The sequence below is a fragment of the Rhamphochromis sp. 'chilingali' genome, assembly GCF_963969265.1.
Source record: "Rhamphochromis sp. 'chilingali' genome assembly, chromosome: 17".
NCBI lineage: Eukaryota > Metazoa > Chordata > Actinopteri > Cichliformes > Cichlidae > Rhamphochromis > Rhamphochromis sp. 'chilingali'.
The window spans coordinates 32396873-32414187 of NC_137944.1; the positions used below are offsets into that span (position 1 = coordinate 32396873).

General features: G+C 40.5%; 1 protein-coding gene across 1 annotated transcript in view; it reads left to right on the top strand.

Moving 5' to 3' along the window:
- Positions 1-889: 889 nt before the first annotated feature.
- Positions 890-17315, top strand: part of LOC308384456 (uncharacterized protein) — a gene marked incomplete at its 3' end in the record, with an annotated part of 99761 nt that continues 83335 nt past the window's right edge. The window contains exons 1-2 of the mRNA XM_080863023.1: positions 890-1148; positions 7659-7728. Coding sequence (XP_080719149.1) covers positions 1040-1148; positions 7659-7728 — 179 coding nt within the window. The 5' untranslated portion in view covers positions 890-1039. The remainder of the gene's footprint in view (positions 1149-7658; positions 7729-17315) is intronic.

Consider the following 17315-nt stretch of genomic DNA (forward strand, 5'->3'; position numbering starts at 1 on the left):
ATCTTTTAATAAGTGTCATTTTATTATTTTGTTAAATGCCTCATCATGAATGATGACTGATAGACAGATCAAGAACAAAAATCCTGGTTCTGTTATCGCCACTGGAGGCCATGAAAAACTGGCTTTTGCCCCCAGAGTCTAAATCAGCACACTAGCCGTTGGCTTCCCAAATTATAAACATCTGATTATGCAATTATGTAAAAATACTATCTGGATGAAAGCAATAACAAAGGCCAGCCAAAGTTCTGTTCTAGGCTAATGAGCTGCCTCTCTATTTCTTAATTTCCATAAACAGTGATTACCAAAAAACAATCTGTGTGCTGCACTCAGCAAGTGCACTTCTAAAATACATATTCAGTCATCAGAATAAGAAATATACTAGTGTAGATAGATACAAGGTTAAACTGAATTGCATAAAACATATTTGGATTTTTACCTTTTTTTTCTGTACATATGTTTGTGTCCCTCAAATTTTAGTGTGGACTGAAAATAGGAAGATCCGCACGAAAACACAGGTATAAAAAAGACGTTTGAGTGAATTGGTGAAAAATAAAGGAAGAGGAAAAGCATCCCTGGGGAGTGATGGAGAGACAGAGGTGGAGGATGAAGGAGAGGATGAGGTCTATGGTGGGGTAGGGAGAGAGATTAGTGATGAAGGCTACAGGAAAGAAGAAACAAATATTTAGGTGAAGTTAAAATAAAACAGTTTACATCGGACAACTTAGTTTAGCATTCAACACGTGTCGTGAGGAAGTAATGAGGACCCAGAGAGGTGGATGGGAGAGAGAGGGAGGTAGAGAGACGTTGCTAGGTGACGGAGCGTACATACTGAATTTTAACAAAATAACGGGAGAGGAGAGAGTGAGTGAGAGGGACAGAGAGGTAGCAGTCAGCAACATGTAGCCTCGCCGAGTGGAGGAAAGGTCGAAACTGTGCGTGCGCGCGATTCTTTGCTATTTTCTTTTTTGTCGGGAGGGGTGAGCTGTTTCGCTTTCATCCCGAGGACATTATCCCGCAACATTAGAATCGATCAGGCTCTATGCCGCAGGAAATGTCCAGCGGAGGGATGGACGGATGGATTGTGGTGCACGGAGAGAAGACGCGGAGAGCAAAAAGAGAAGAAAAAGAGTGCGGGGCTCCTGAAAACAGTGAGTAGATTCTTGTCATGTCTCAATTTGGACCCTCTTCTCTTCCCCCTTTTGCTTTCTTGTCTTTTACGCTGAAGGTGAAAATGTTGCGCCGTGTCTCAGACAACTGTCTCTGGCTTTGCCCTTCACATTCCGGCTGTTAGATGTGAGATGTTCTGCTGCATTTCTACGGGGCTCGTTGTGCACGTATGTGAATTCCGAGATACTTTCTACTGGCTCGTGCTGTCACGGCTAGGACGCAGCCTGCCGGTGCGCGAGGCTTTGACCCCTCTGTCATTGATGCGCGTGCTTGGCTACATGGCCGTGCGTGTCTGTCTTTCACCCGGACGCGCACACACGTAAGGACCGGTGCGCAATCCTTCCATCCCTCCTCAATCAGCCTGTCACGCGTGAAGTCAGAGCGCAAGTTGCTGCCAGTGACAGACAGATGAAAGCAGCTGTGATTCAGATGTGACATTTCTAAAAAACCGCATACATGCCTTTTCGTGTCCTCACCATACAGGCATTTGCATTCTGCAATTTTCCAACCGGTTGTTGCGCATATGTGCGTTTTGCCCTCTCCAGCTTCTGTCTTACTGCACCTCAGGGCTCTCACATATCTGTTACCCTCCACCCACTGTTTACCCCACCAAACCTCGTCTTTCTCACCCCTTTTGCTCTCCCTGCTTCAGTATTATTAGCTGTAGGGCAGCTATCAGATCCGGGATCATTCGTCTGTGTGTGCGCGCGCGCATCAGCAGCTGGTGCACCAGCAAGCAGCAGGCTGTGTGCGTGAAGATCACTCCCCAGGACAGACAGGGGAAATTGGGATTCAGAGCTAGGAGAATGAACCCCTCCCTGCTCCCTTCTCCTCCTCCTGCTCCTTCACTCCAACCAACACACACACACACACACACACACACACACACACACACACACACACACACACACACACACACACACACACACACACACACACACACACACACACTTCCTTAAAACATAATAAGATAAAACACTTCTGGTACTGATGATGATTTAGTTCCAGCAGTGTGTGCGTGTGGCTGATTCAACAGTTTGGATATACGCTTGGCTTGAGCCCACTGTGAATTGAATTTCTAGTCATGTAGTATAAACACACTATTCATCCCGTCTATTTCTATACAGCAGACTGTATGGGTGTGGCTGAGTCTGTAATTGAGTTACATGGCAGAGTGGGAGTTGATGGTCAGTGTGACATTAACAGTAAAGACTCCCATTTTCTATTCCCAGGGAAATAGAAGCCTTTCAGATGCGTGAAACAACTAGATAGGAGTGTGGATGTGGATTCCTTTCTTACTTATATGCTCATAGGTATTGTTTACTGCCTTTCACTATAAGCTTCAAACTGAGATGAATGGATATATGTTGGCATGGTTCCTTTTTAATTTCATGGTTTCAGAAACTAGAAGTGCTGGAGCTATTGAGGGTCTATACCCAAGCTGAGAGCAACAGTATCAACATTTCTGTCTTATATTCAATCACGATTGACATCTTGGACATGTTTGTGTGACCTTATGCCCCTCGTAGTAGAGGAAAAACATCTTGGCTGTGCTGATCTCCTGCTTCCACCGTTCAACTGCTGAGGCAGCAGAGTTTTTTTATGCTGTTTCTGACGCCAGCGGGCTGTTTGGCCCGATCCAGGCGTTTTATCTCTTGTTAGGTACTTAAGCTGGACAAGGTGTGATGGATAAGGATGGTAGCTTTTTGGCTCAGACTATCACACACCGCAAGTCTTATTCCATATTCACCCCCCCCCCCCCCCTTCCTTTTGTGAAGCCCTCAACTTGCCAAAACATCATGTGAGTCTGAGGTCATACCCAAGCTGAGAGCAACAGTATCAACATTTCTGTCTTATATTCAATCACGATTGACATCTTGGACATGTTTGTGTGACCTTATGCCCCTCGTAGTAGAGGAAAAACATCTTGGCTGTGCTGATCTCCTGCTTCCACCGTTCAACTGCTGAGGCAGCAGAGTTTTCATTATGCTGTTTCAAAGGTGATGAGGATAAGGCGGCCTTTTGTCATGTCAGGGACCTTGAAATGAAACAAGAGAATAAATGGGGCAACTGCAGTTGCTGTCAGATTCACTGGAGGTTAGACCATGACAGATAATGGTCCAACAGCAGAAAAGGTGATAAAAAAAAAACCCAGAGACTACAAATATTCCACTTTATAGGGCAAACACTTGTGATGTTAATTAAGTTTAAAATATACAGCTGCAGTTAAAAAGTTGACAAAAAGGGCACCATTTCTTCTTCTAAATGTACAAACTGTCCTTTTTCCATGACAGCCAGTAAGACTTAGAAACTTACTGTATATATATATATATATATATATATATATATATATATATATATATATATATATATATATGTATATATGCATCACATATGTTTACATCTGTAATTCATCCCCTCAGAAGATTTTCAAGCTGAAAAACTGACCTCTGACACAACTGATAATCGCTGTATTTTAACCCATCCATCCATCCATTCGCGTCCGCTTATCCTTTTCAGGGTCGCGGGGGGCGCTGGAGCCTATCCCAGCTGTCATAGGGCGAGAGGCGGGGTACACCCTGGACAGGTCGCCAGTCTGTCGCAGGGCCAACACACAGAGACAGACAACCATTCGCACTCACATATTCACACCTATGGGCAATTTGGATTAACCAATTAACCTATCTCCACTAAGTGCATGTCTTTGGACAGTGGGAGGAAGCCAGAGTACCCGGAGAGAACCCACACAAACACGGGGAGAACATGCAAACTCCTATATTTTAACCCAAAGTGTGATATTTTCCTAATGCTAAAAAAAATCCCTGATCTTCAGTGATCCATTTGAAATAACTAATGTTTCTTGTAGTGATCTGTAATGAAAGTACCGTATTACTATAATGACTTCTACCGTAGTTAGCATGTGCATTAAAAAGAAAACACTGAATGTTTGTGAAACACTGAATGCCTGCAAAAGTCTGGCAATAACCAAATAGGAGCTGAGCAAAATTGGAATTAATTGGTGGTTGAGCTGCACAAGAAAACAGAAGGTGAAACTGCTCTCTAATCTCCAGTGTGCACTGCTATCCAGTGGTCTTTATTGCCTTGTAGGTTCTACACCAAGGAGTACTGAAATCAGTGTAAACACTGCTTACATTTAGCTATTTTTAAGGGATTTTTGTCGAAGCAAGAAATTTTTTTTTAGGAGCTTAAACATATTTAACTTTTTAAAAGACACAAGCAGTCTGTGGCTGCAGACCAGTTGCCTCTAATTCTTAGCAGGGGGAAAAAAGGGACAAATCAGGTCTGAAGCTGCAACTAGCAGCCTTTAGTTTCAAGAACAGCAGGATCGTTATAGCTGCTCTACACCACAGAGCCATGATCTCCTGCACTAACAAATTAGCACAATCATTCATTCTTACAATATTCATACTTTTTCCACAATGTTACTGCACCAGAGCACGAGATTTAAAGTAGATGTCTACAGGTAGAGGAATCTGTGGGCTACAAAGTGGTGCATGTTTAAGCGAAAGGAAGAATTGCAGACTGTACTGTACTGTATTGAATTCATTATTTGTGAGGATGATGTTCTGGGGATGTTTTCAGAAAATGTGTTTTATAAAGCCTGGTTGCCCTGCTGACATTACTCATTTCTCATGAAGGAGATATAGACACGAGGGCAGATATAAACTCTGCACAGCTATGCGCAGATGCAGCCTCTGCACACATTAGCATACTTTAAACAAAAACTCAGGATTCAGTGATTGCAAGGCCAGTTATTGTTGTACATTTTAATTATACTGGGAAATATAACAGCAGACATCAATGCAAATTTTGATGTGTAACACCACCTGCACATGTTCACAGAGGCCCAGTGTGATGGATACCCACAGCTTCTGGGGGATTACATCTGTCAGTGCATAATTCTGGTTTATTACAGTGTTTTACACACCATGTGAACAGCCAAGATCCAAAAAAAGGGCCAGAGATGATGATCAGACAGGTTGTAAACAAGACAAGAGATTAGCCAAATTTACTTGGTGAACTGTGAAATTACTATCCAGTGCTTGCCCTAGGTTGAATGCTTTAGGGATGCGGGTGGTTCACCATACTCATGGGCAATGAGTATGCTCTCTGTTGACATTTCAGATGCACATACTGTACTTTAAAGATTATCAGTACATAATTTGCTTTATGCAGTTCTTATACCTGCATTGCAGTCCCAAACCTTTGAAGGCATTAACCAAAAGAGCTGAATGTGAGAACGCAAATGTGTAGTTCAGTCAAATTGTCCATCAAATGTCTTTTTCCTGCCAGCTTCCTCGTACAAAGTTCCATATGCACAAAAAACAGCTGAAGTAAATGTGTGTTCTTCATGTGTCCCACATCCTGAACATTTAAACATGGAGGACCAAAGTATTTCCAGACACGAGGCTGTCTGGTAAGCGGGCTGCCTTCTGCTATGTGTTATATTCGTGAAAGAGCAACTTCAGTCGATGTCTTGAGAAGCCTCAAGTTTGTTAGTTTGTTTGCAGTCTGCTGTTTTGGGCAGCAGGCTTCAGAAGTGTTTCTGTGAGCCTGAATGTTGAGGGCTGACTTTCAGTACAGCAGACATTTTACACTGGTGCAGGGAAAACAAGTGAAATTAACCAGGACTCACTACACTGTGACAGTGAACCATCATGCAAAAAAGGATGGGCCCATCTAAGTGGAACTGAGCAATCAGTTATATACCTGTACCTTCCTTTGGGACAAGGCCAGGTGTCTGCTATGGAAAAGGTCTTTTGTGAGTGCAGTGTTAGAAACAATAGTTAAAGCCATTAAAATAAGAAATATTTCTTATCTGTAATTTTCTTTTAACTTGCCTTGAAGCCACTTAGACTTCCAGGTTACCGAGCGAACAGACTGTAAAATTAGTTTTAAAAATTGTGAGGCCAACAGAGTTTAACAGCATCTGGTAGCTTGTTAGCTACAGCTGTCGGGATGCTGGTAAGGCTAAACCGTGTGACTGCTGTCACCACCTGTAAAGTAAACGAAGAAAGAACGAAATAAGAAAATCTAAGGAGTAGGAGGAGAAAGGGAGGAAAGAACGGGTCAAGAAAGAAAAGGGACTACAGAAGCAAACTGACAAGGAGAGAGATATGACTCAAACCCCCCACTTAGTGTGCAGAGGTGCCTCTCTGAAGTTGCCACCTGGTCTGCTGTGTCTCTGTGTATGAATACAGCAGTAGAAGTTGTCATGTGTCATCACTTCCCACAATCCATCACAGCATAGTGGTGGCGAAGCAGAGCGAGTGGCAGACAGACAGAGCGACCGAAGGTTGACGCTGCCCGTCTGTGTGTGTGTCTCTCTCACCGTTCGCTGTCAGTCTTCCTCTCTCATTCTCCGTCTCTTTGCCAAAATCACACACATTTAATTGTGACACTAAGCTGTCTGAATACTTCATTTCAGTCACATAATCCCCAAGTGTTGTTGAAACACATTTACACACACACGAGAGTGGGAGAGAGAGCGCAGGAGTGAGTGTGTGGCAATGACATCATATCCACTGAAGGGCTGCGACAGGCTAAATGAGTTCAGCCATTTTGGGTCATTTTCAGGAGTCGGATGGACTTTATTCAGTTTTTGCTTTATTGATTAACTTAGTTTTTTCTTGTTTTACCTTTTTTTTCTTTCCCTGTCTTTTCTGTTTTCCTGCTGTTGTATTCTTTCTCTCCCTCATTCATTCCTACCTCTCTTCCAATATCTTTGTCATTTTTATACTTTTTGTTCCTCTTCTCCTAACTTTGTTTATTTTTTCTTCTTGCTTTTTGTGTGTTCATTATGCTGATTATTTCTGTTCATCTTTGGTCTCTGATTATACTGCCACCATCATGCCTTTCATTCTTCCTTCCTTCTATCCTTCACTCCATCCTTTTAGTACTCGTTCCTCTATTTCGTCTTTCATTTTCTTCTTCTTTCCTTTGTCCATTATCTTCCTTCAGTTCTTCATTTTTGTCTTCTTTCCTTTTTCTTCTTTTTTCCCCATTTCCTGCGTGATATTCCTGAATTACCTGTGGAACATTTCTGTTATTTTGTGGCATTAAAGGAAGGTTGGTGTAAGGGTCAGGTCTAGGTTGTCCTTAATTGAAACCACATCCTTAAAATGTATTGTGATTGCATGCAGTGGTTCATATTTCATGCTACTCGTCTTCTATTTGCTTTGACCTTTTACCTTTTCTTCCTTCCGTTGCTCCACATTTTATGCTTACTTCAGTTCCTTTTGCATCTCTCTCTACTCCTTTTCAATAAATCTCTCCACTTCTTTTCCCCCATTCTCCCCATCCCTCATCCATGTTTTTTTCCTTCACCTCAGTACTTTTCCCTCACATCCTTCCTTCATTCCATTTTAGACTACTTGTTGTCTACTTGTTCCTCGCTCCTCTGTTCCCTCCTACTCACAGTCAGACCGTTCATGTTTGCTGATTTTATTTTCTTCATCCTTTTTTATCAGTGCGCTCCATCAGCCTTTGTGAATGGATGCCTGAGAGCAAGGAGATGAATGGACCTGCATTCATCTCTAGGTGTGTTTCATCATACACTGACATGACTCCCCTTGTCCTCCATTGCCCCTAACACACACACACACACACACACACACACACACACACACACACACACACACACACACACACACACACACACACACTCTTTGAGCATATCTGATTCAGAACCTGTGCCACTGTCAACAGTGTAGAGAGGGAACTAAGTAAACCTGCAGTGCCAAATCAAGAGAGATTGGCATGGAGGTGGGAGGTGAAGGAGGAGAAAGAGAAGGAAAGGCAAAAAAGAGATGATGACAGGACGTTGGAAGATTAAAGGACGTACTGTACTGTGGAAAAGTCTGGAGTCATCCCTCATGTCTTTAGATTTTGCAGGGGAAAATGGATGCAACAGTTATGTGTGAATATAGTTGAACCTTTCAAATGAATTAAGCATACTTCAGTCTTTTTGTTTCTCCCTGTTTTCTTTCTTAAAGAATGGCTTCTTGATACCCACCCTTCCACTGAGGTTTCTCATGAGGCTTGGCAAACAGTAGTGGATCTGTTGAAGGGCCTCTAATGTCCTCTAATCTTATATGTATGTAAATGGAAAAAAAAAACAACTAATGTCAAAAAACCTTTGGTTCTCCAGGCTTTCCCAAGAACATTCATAGTTCAAAACCACTTCAGAAATTACAAGAAAGTCTGGGTTCTTGGAGACAAAATAAAGAAATGAGGGGTGGCTCCAAACTGTTACACAGTACCGTAAACAGTATGGGGGCAAGAAGAAAAGAAAAGGCAAGGAAAAATGCAGAATTGTAGCAGAGGAAGCAAGGAAGCACTGAAGTTAAGTGAAAGAGGAAAATTGATAAGGTCTGATGGGATGGCAGAGGAGGGAGGAAAAAAGGAATACTGTGATAGAAGAAGGATGGTAGGAGTAGGACAGAAGTGATGAAATGAATGAGAAATAAAGGAATACTATTAGAAAGAAGTGGTTGCAAAAGCAAGAAGAGGCAAAGGTAGGAAGAATGTAAAAAAAGGAAATGAATGATCTGCAAAGGGGGAGGGAAGAAAAAAGAGGGAAGAGATAACAGTGGATTGAAAACTGGATGAAAAAGAAAATGAAAAAAGTAAATTATGTAGGGAGACAGGAAGAAGGGAATTAACTTGTGGGGAGGGAGGAAATAGAAAGAATAGGAAGAGTGAAGGTAGACCAATAAGGTGATAGATGACAGGTAGAGGAGATGGTGGGCACACTGTGAGACAGGTGTTACAGGGTCAAAGTTAATTGATGCACACCAAGTTAACATATCCCATTTGTGGACATGTTGTCAGGAATGTGTGTGTTTCTGGTTGGCTTGGCATGAAACAGTGGGTGAGGAAAAAAAAAAAGGACAACAGAAAACATCTATTGTACCAGAGTCACCAAAGACTGATGTGACACTTAATGACATAAATTTATGAGGTGTAGATTAAATTAGAGCCAAATTAAATTTGCTGTCTATCTTGATGATGATGATGATGGCACCATATGTTGGCAGGAGAGGAGGAAGGACAGGAGGGAGGATGCCTGATTCATGTCGTCCTGATTCATGACTAACAGCAGATTTCTGGTTGTCCCAGATGAAAGTTTGTGAAATGGTCACAGTGGAGACAGGTATTTGTGGCAATCCACAGCTCTCTATCAGTGTGACTCTTCATTAACCAATATGCATCATAATTATTAGGAAATGTAGCGAAAATCAGACATTCAGGGGCGGCTCTGGCTCTAGAGGCAGACTGGTTGCTCACCAACTGAGAAGGTTTATGGTTCATTCTCTGGCTTCTCCAGTACACAGGATGATGTATCTTTGGGTAAATAACCCCACATTGTCCCTGATATATCCAGTGATGTATATGTGTGATAGATAAAGCAATTAGAATACAAAATAAAATACTGTATTATTGTGTGGGTGAATGCACCTTATAATGTGAAAGTGCCCAGAGTGGTCGGGAAGGCTTAAAAGAACTATTTCACTATTAGATTATTTGCCATTGGTTATGGAGACCAACTGTTCTGCTAATTCAGTGAGGGAAGATGAATTGGTGGTGTGAATATAGCTAGTTACCTCTACGCTGAAACAGCAAGTGCTGTCAACCACAAGAAAAAAGAAATCTTAAGTAACTTTTAGCTAACCACCTTCCTCAGCTGTAAGACTTTGGAATATTTACTGCATTCTTACCAACCAAGAAGAAGCAGGGAAACCATGTGTTTGGGTTATAACCCCAGGTCTGTCCTGTCTTTCCACTACTAGTATTTTATCCCCTCATATTACAGAGCAAAACCCCAAAGCTCGACCCTTTTTTAACTTCTGTATGGAGGGGAATGACCTCTTGCCATTAATCCTGATGTGCTATGATCTTTAGGGCCACATTTACTGACATATTGTTAGTATGTTAGTAAATGCCTTATTTTTTGTACTTGATAATGTAATGAAATGACCATGTTTAATCTTAACTTAGTTTATAATGGCGGGACAGGGATATGTGTATGATTTTGGTTCTGTCCAAAATATCTCCCCCCAAATTGTTTATGTTCTAACGTGAATTGTGCCTTTTAAAACACACCAGAATTTACTTCACATAGACTTTGAACACTGCTGTAACTACCTAGGTTGTAATGTTAAGAGATTCTTTCTAGTTTAAGCATCTCGAACAACCAAGGCATGAACTGATTTGTGCAGCAGCCCCAAAACCTCTGTGGCTGCATTGAATCCATCCCTGCACATATTAATCAATACATAGGTCATCTTCACAACCACTGACAGGTGAAGTGAGTAACATTGATCACCTTGTTACAATGTAACGTTCAACTGGGAAATCTTGGATCTTGGCATTTGTGTTGAAGTTACTTACATACCTAATCATTATTTAAGATTCAACGAACCAGTGGTAACAGCACCTGTGAAGAGAAGATGACACCCTCCACCGTCCTTCACTCATCCAGGGTATTTTCACCTTTCTGCACTGATTTCTGCTGAAGAATTGTAAAACGTTATTACCTCTATAGTTATCTACTGCATATTAACTATTAGCTGAAAACTGCAGAGGAGTTGTTTTTTTTTGACCACTCCTATATCAAAAGTAGCTCCCTTTGGGATTAAACTAGGGATCGGTCACTGTTAGATAAAACTGTCTATTACTACACTATGGAACCACTATTGGAAAACTGTCCAAAGATCTCTACTATAAGAAGCATTAATGACGAATAAAGGTGGTGTATTAAAACAGCTGGTTAAAGTGATTACTCAGAGACACTAATCTAAAAGTGTTGGTGACACCTGCACCAGTTCAACTTGTCTGTTTTTTTTTTTCTTAAATTAAAACTACACATAGTAAGAGCTAACACCTCCTCTCTGTTGTCAGTGCTTTCTTTGCTGATTCCACTACAGCACAGATTTTGACCAAGGTGGTTAGTTAGAGAAAGAATAAGTGTTATGATGATAAATCATAAGATGATAATTCACTTTCTAAGGCTAGCTGTTTCAACATAAAGTGCAGATGTTAAATCATCTCAGATCAGTGAAAGCAGAGCTTGTCTAGCACACTAAGTACCATAAATCTCTTGTCGAAGACCAGAGGGTTATCTACAATATCCATGAGTCTTTCAACTTGACAAGCTCCAGCTCTTGTTAACAGGACACAGTTATCTATGAAATCTAGTGCGCTTGATTCCAGTAAAGTTGGGGGCAAGTAGTGTTAATCCTGCTTCCAGAGACAAAAGCCAACTGCAGCCACAAGATGTCAGTAATACAAAACATGGATGCAGACAGATGGGAGAACAAGTTGTTTGTTTTGTTACACATACAGCCTTGCTTACTTACCTTCTTATTCTTTAATGCATATATTTTCTATTAAATTTACTTTTTTTTTCTCTTCTGGCCACTTGGGCATATGCAGTATAACATGGGAAACTTTACTCAGCCGCAGATACATACCCAATTTGATAGTATGTTTAACCACGTGTGAATTAGGTCTCCCTTCTGTGTTTGTCACTGAGACATGTGGATAAGGCCTTTGGAGATCAGGTACACAGGAGCTTCATCAGATTTGAACTTTGGGAATTTGGACTTTTTTCTTTATCATGTTCCTCGAGTTATGCCCTGGCAGCATCGTCCTGCTGCTGGAGGCTTCTACCAGTAGGCAGCGCCATTTCCATGGGGTACAGACCATTCCGAAATAACATCCATATAACCATCTGGGCACAAGGGCTCTCAGGGCAACATTGCATTGAGGTGATTACCGTTTCACATTTAACTTAACAGATTGCTGTTTTCAATTTTTAAATTCTTTTTATGAGTTTAATTGACAAAAATATATAGTATATACAAATAATAGTTCATAGAATACTATATTGTAGTATATCGTTTTCTAGTAGTTTCTGGAGTTAACATCTAAATCCAGTAAAACATCTAAGTGTTTTCTGTTTTACTGCAAATAATACACATTGAATAAACCCATTGTGCCAGCAGCAGCCTGTTCTGCTAAAAATCGGTATCAGATTATTTTATTAACCGTCCTCTCTGTATATTTTCCTACATGACACAAATATGTGGGCATATAAATATTTAGCAACCTTACAATTTTCTCAGATTGCTTTGCAGCTGCTGATGTGCTCATTCTGCCTTTTGAAAATTACCAAATCATTAATAACTATTGTACAGCTGACCATTATTAGATGTTGTACTACAGGTTTTAAATTTGACCAGCTGTTATAAATATACTCTTTTTACACTTACGGGCAAGAACGATGCTGTGCTTTTCTAATAAATATATTTATTTTTTCAGCTTTCTTTTATTTTGTAAAACATTTCAAGGTAAAAAGAGAGTGAAGGATAAGGAAGCAATTCAAGTGGATGTCATACAGTAACATTTCTGGGAGGGATTTAAAACCAGGCCATCACATTTGCACAGTGCATTATGCACCTTAACCAACAGACCCAAACTTTATTACCAAAAGAATCATGAAAGCAATGACACTTTTCTGTATAAAATCTAAGACTATTGGTGGTTGTTGCCTCTCAGCAAGCATTAATTCACCTTCTTTCCATCAAAAGATATAATGGCAATAAGACTGAATACGTGTGCAGAGTGAGCTGCTCTTCATCTTTGGTTTTACTTACTGACTGGGTCAGGTGTCGCACTAATCCTTCACTTGGGATTAGCCAAGCAGCTACATGAAATATTTGAAAGAAATTTGTCAAAAGCATCAGTAGCAATGAGAAAAAGGCACAACAGCTTGTGGAACATGAGAAAGGCATCTTGAGCAGAGGAGGAGGAGGAAAGACCAGGGTAAAAAACAAAAGGACACTCAGAAGAACATTCTAGAATTGAAGAGAACTAACCAGGGGCTCACCGGGCCGGCCTGTCGCTGTAAATCTACATCACTGGATTAATGTGGCTTGAGCCAGCTGAGGAGAGAGTTGGGGAGGAGGGAGGTGAGGGATTTGTTCGTTGCACCTGTAACCCCACCTGATGTAGCTCTCAGAGACAAGGGCAGCAGGGAATAACAGAGGGCGAGTGGTGAGAAAAAGAATGAAGGATGAAGGGAAAAGAAAGCGACTGAGCATACTGAGGTGAGGGTGAAACCTGCACCTGTAGCATTGCATCAGCTGAGGATTAGCAGTCTTTCTCTGTCTCTTACTTCACCTCATTTTTGTTCATCGCTTTCCCTCTCCATGTCATCCTATATTTCCTTGGCCTTTCTTTCCTTTCTTCCTGCTCATGTCTCCCTTTCAGTCAGCTCAGCCGCGGCTGCCTATTAGCCTGCAGCCACTGTGCATTTTTGACTTTGTAGGCTATTAGCCCACAGCCAGCCTGAATACCCTTCTCTCCCAAAATCAGAGCTGAATATTGTTAGAGGAGCTTTGGAGAGGGAGGCAATTTTTGATGTGTTGTTGAGAAAATGCCTGCGTGACTCTTCCCAGTGTCAGAGGCTTAGGGTGCAGTTTAGATGAGATCCTTGCCTCACGCCACATCTCAAGGTTGCAGTGACTACAGTGCAGTGAATGCAATGTAGTCAATTAGACAGGGTTTGAATCCTTGCACAGGCGCGGTGGGGAAAGCTGAATGAATGATACTTTCACCTTGCTTAAAGACTCCTACCCAAGTGCAGGCACGCAAGGCACTTAGCCTCCAGCTGGTTTTTGGCTAACAGAGGACAACTGGGGTTCGTCCAGCCAAAAATGAGTGAACTGCATTCGAAGTGGGTCAGTGGTGGAAGAAAGTCTGCAATATAACCAGTGATGATGCTAAACGTGGATGATTTCTTTTAATATATTTGGTTTTATTATAAAAAATGCTTTTCAGATTTAAATCTGTTTGTTTTTGCTACTTTAATGGGCCTGGGTGCATTGATCTGTCTCTCCATTTTAACATCATTGCTGTCATTTTGTCAGTGCTACCATAAACACATGCCAGCAAGTGTCTCCATTAACACAAAAAGCAAACTGCACTACAGGCTCTCTGAGTTAACTTTTCAAGCCTGATCAATTTATAAGTCTGAAAAATGTGGAAAGAAAAAAAGAATCTACAGCCAACAATACACTGTTAGATAGATATATAATTTTTGTCAACCCAAAGCTAATTGTTCATTTATGTTGGTAAAATTAATGTTTTAAATTAACATTGACATGCCCGCTCCATTAGAAAAAAATATACAGCTCTTAAAACGCTCACCCTGTGCAAAAATATTGATAGAAACAAATACATGAAAACTCTGTTAATTCAAGCCATTCATTTACTGTTTGTAGTCATTACTACATCTTTTAGGCCTGGCAATAACAATATTTGATGAGGAGGAATTGAATTTGTTAAAAAAATGCTTTAGTTTTAATACAAGCATGTTCCCTCAGGTTTCATGTGAGTGCTCTGTTTGATACAATTCATTACACAAATGTCTTTCTAAATATTAAATTGCGTGTTCTACTTTATGATTTTCTAAGTGGAACACATTCACAAAGCTTCTGTGAACTTCTGTAAATAAATTTCATTCATATAGTCAAATGAAAAAGAAAGTTGTCGGAGGACTTTGTAGAGTCCTGTGGAAGATAAGTGCAGCGACGCTTGCACAGAAATTAACCAGCTGCTGCTAATAAAATGCACTTGAATAATTGATCATCAGGAAGTGTGACAGTTTCATTCGGGTGTGTTTTAACATTACAGTGGACATGAACAATTATCAGAAAAACTAACACCCCCCTCCAAGAGACTCTGCAGCCCTCAGTTAGTATTTTAAATATTAAAGTTCGTCCTACTAAAATTAGAAAGACAGACTGAACAAGTATGGCTTATTTGGAACAGAGAAAGCCTTTTGTCTCGCTCTAAACGACTGAAAATTTGATTTTGGGTTTCGAAGTAAGCCGCGTTCAGAAAGCTTCCATTTACATCTTTGCATAATTTTCACTTGTGCACGATTTAAATGTTTAACATAAATTCAAAGTTATGCTGATGACACGTGTCTAATTTTTTGCAGAGCCAAATGGCATGCATGGTTTGAGTGCAGCTATAATTCTTTTCCAAGCAAAAAAGTCAGGAAAACTCTTTTAAAGTTCAGCAAAGACAAAACAGAAAGTCCTGGCCTCCGGGTGAAAAAGAGATGCACCATCCAGGGATTTGGAATTGGTGGTTTCTTGGGTTCGATCAAAAGCTATGAGCCTTTGTGTTATCTTTGACTCTGATTTGAGATTAAAGTGATCAACCTAACATCTTGAAAGTATGCCGATGGTCTAATCCACATTTCGATCTCATGCATTTGAACTCCACTGGCTCTCAGTGTCTTTTGGTTGGTTTTAGTGTCTTAGTGATGGCTTATACAATAAAGCTCTAAATGACCTGTAGCCTAGATAAACTGCAACCATTCTGCTGTTCTATGCAAAGAACCACAGTCTTAAAAAAGCCCAACGGGGAGACTTTTTTTTAAGTCTGTGCTCACAAGGCTTTTGGTGTGATAACTTCATGAGATACTTGATTCACATTTGTTTTATATTGTTCTGACTTGTAGTCTGAAGCTGTAGTTTTGTTCCTGTGCTTTTCCTGTTTGACTGTTGGGAACATAAAAAGGAAAGATTAGTCACAAAAAATTAAAGGCCCTACTGTTGTAATGAATGTGGTTTTTAAATTAGAGAGTATTAGAGTGATTAAAAACTGAATAGTTAATACACATTTTTAAAAACCTACTTTTGCATATGCATGTAGATAAGAATTTTGTTTTGGTTTTGTTTGGGTTTTTTTTGTTTTTTTTTTACCAGAATATGTATCTAAAGATTGGAATCTAGAGTTATAAAATTGAATATACAGTTAATTTATTGTAGGGTTTAGTCTCAGTTGCTAGTGTCCACTGAAAAGCCTTTTTTGCGTATAATTTAATTAAGGTGGCTTTAATTAAAGATGGATTTGGCACAAATTATTGAACATAATTGTTACGTTTCGGTGTTGTCAGTGTTTTGTTTTTGCTTGACTGTCATGTGTTTCCTGTTTTACTTTGAAGGTCTGTTGTTATCTTAGTGTGTTCAGTTTACGTTTCCTTGTCTCGTCAGGTCTAATTTGCCCCAGCTGTGTTTCCCTCCTGTGGTCCATTCCCTGATTGCTCCTTCTATGTATTTAAGCCCTGTGTGTCAGTTGGTCATGGTCGCGATCTCCCCCGTGTTGTAAATAGTTTGGTGTTTTGTTGTAAATAGCTGTGAATGGGTTTGTTAATATTTTCGTTTGAGACACCTTTGTTTTGGGATTTTGGTGGAGAGCTTTAGTTTGTTTCTCGTGTGTTTTTTTTTCTTATTTTTATTTTCATACGTTGCACGCCGGTTGCCTAGGCCGGGGTGTAACAATAATCAATAAATTGTGGACTGGAAACTGTCACATATCATTCAGTTTGACAGGTATTCATTATGAGTGATTGAATTCTATTATGGAGGGAGTAATGAACTGACTTCTCTGTAAGATATTGTGATGAGGTGGATAAACAACACTCAGACTGATAATCACAGCATAGCAGCACATGCAAATAATAACTCTGGAAAAAAAGTAGGTTTCTTCCATTGCCAAACAGGCAGCATGTGGCATTTGTGTCAGCAGATGAGGAAAAATCACTTTGGCATTTAGAGCACATAAATAGCTTTGGTGCAACACAAACAGAGACTATAGGAAAAGATCAGGTATGTTCAAGCACATGACCTCCAAACAGCGAGCGTATCATCAGCCTGCGGGATAAGCAATGGTGAAGCAGCTCTGCAGCAATGTTTCATTTGGGTCTTTAGTTAAAATGAGTTTCTGTAGACATCACTGACTGTAACTGTAATTTAATTTCACCCAATGTCTTCTTCTGCAGCTCCAGAGCTTTTTGCCCAAAGCAGTTTCTGCCCCCTAGCTGCCCACAGTCCAGCCGGCTAATAAGATGATAAGCACCATTTGCTTGAGAAGATCTCTTTAGTTCTACCTAAATCCCTTCTAATTTGCTCATTTACCCACTTTAGTAACAACCTTTGTTCACTTTGGGCAGAGATGAAAATGCTATTGCACAATCAATCAGCTGTGCACAATTGACGATTACATTCAGACAGACTTTTGTGCCTCTTACTTTCTGTATTTCCTGG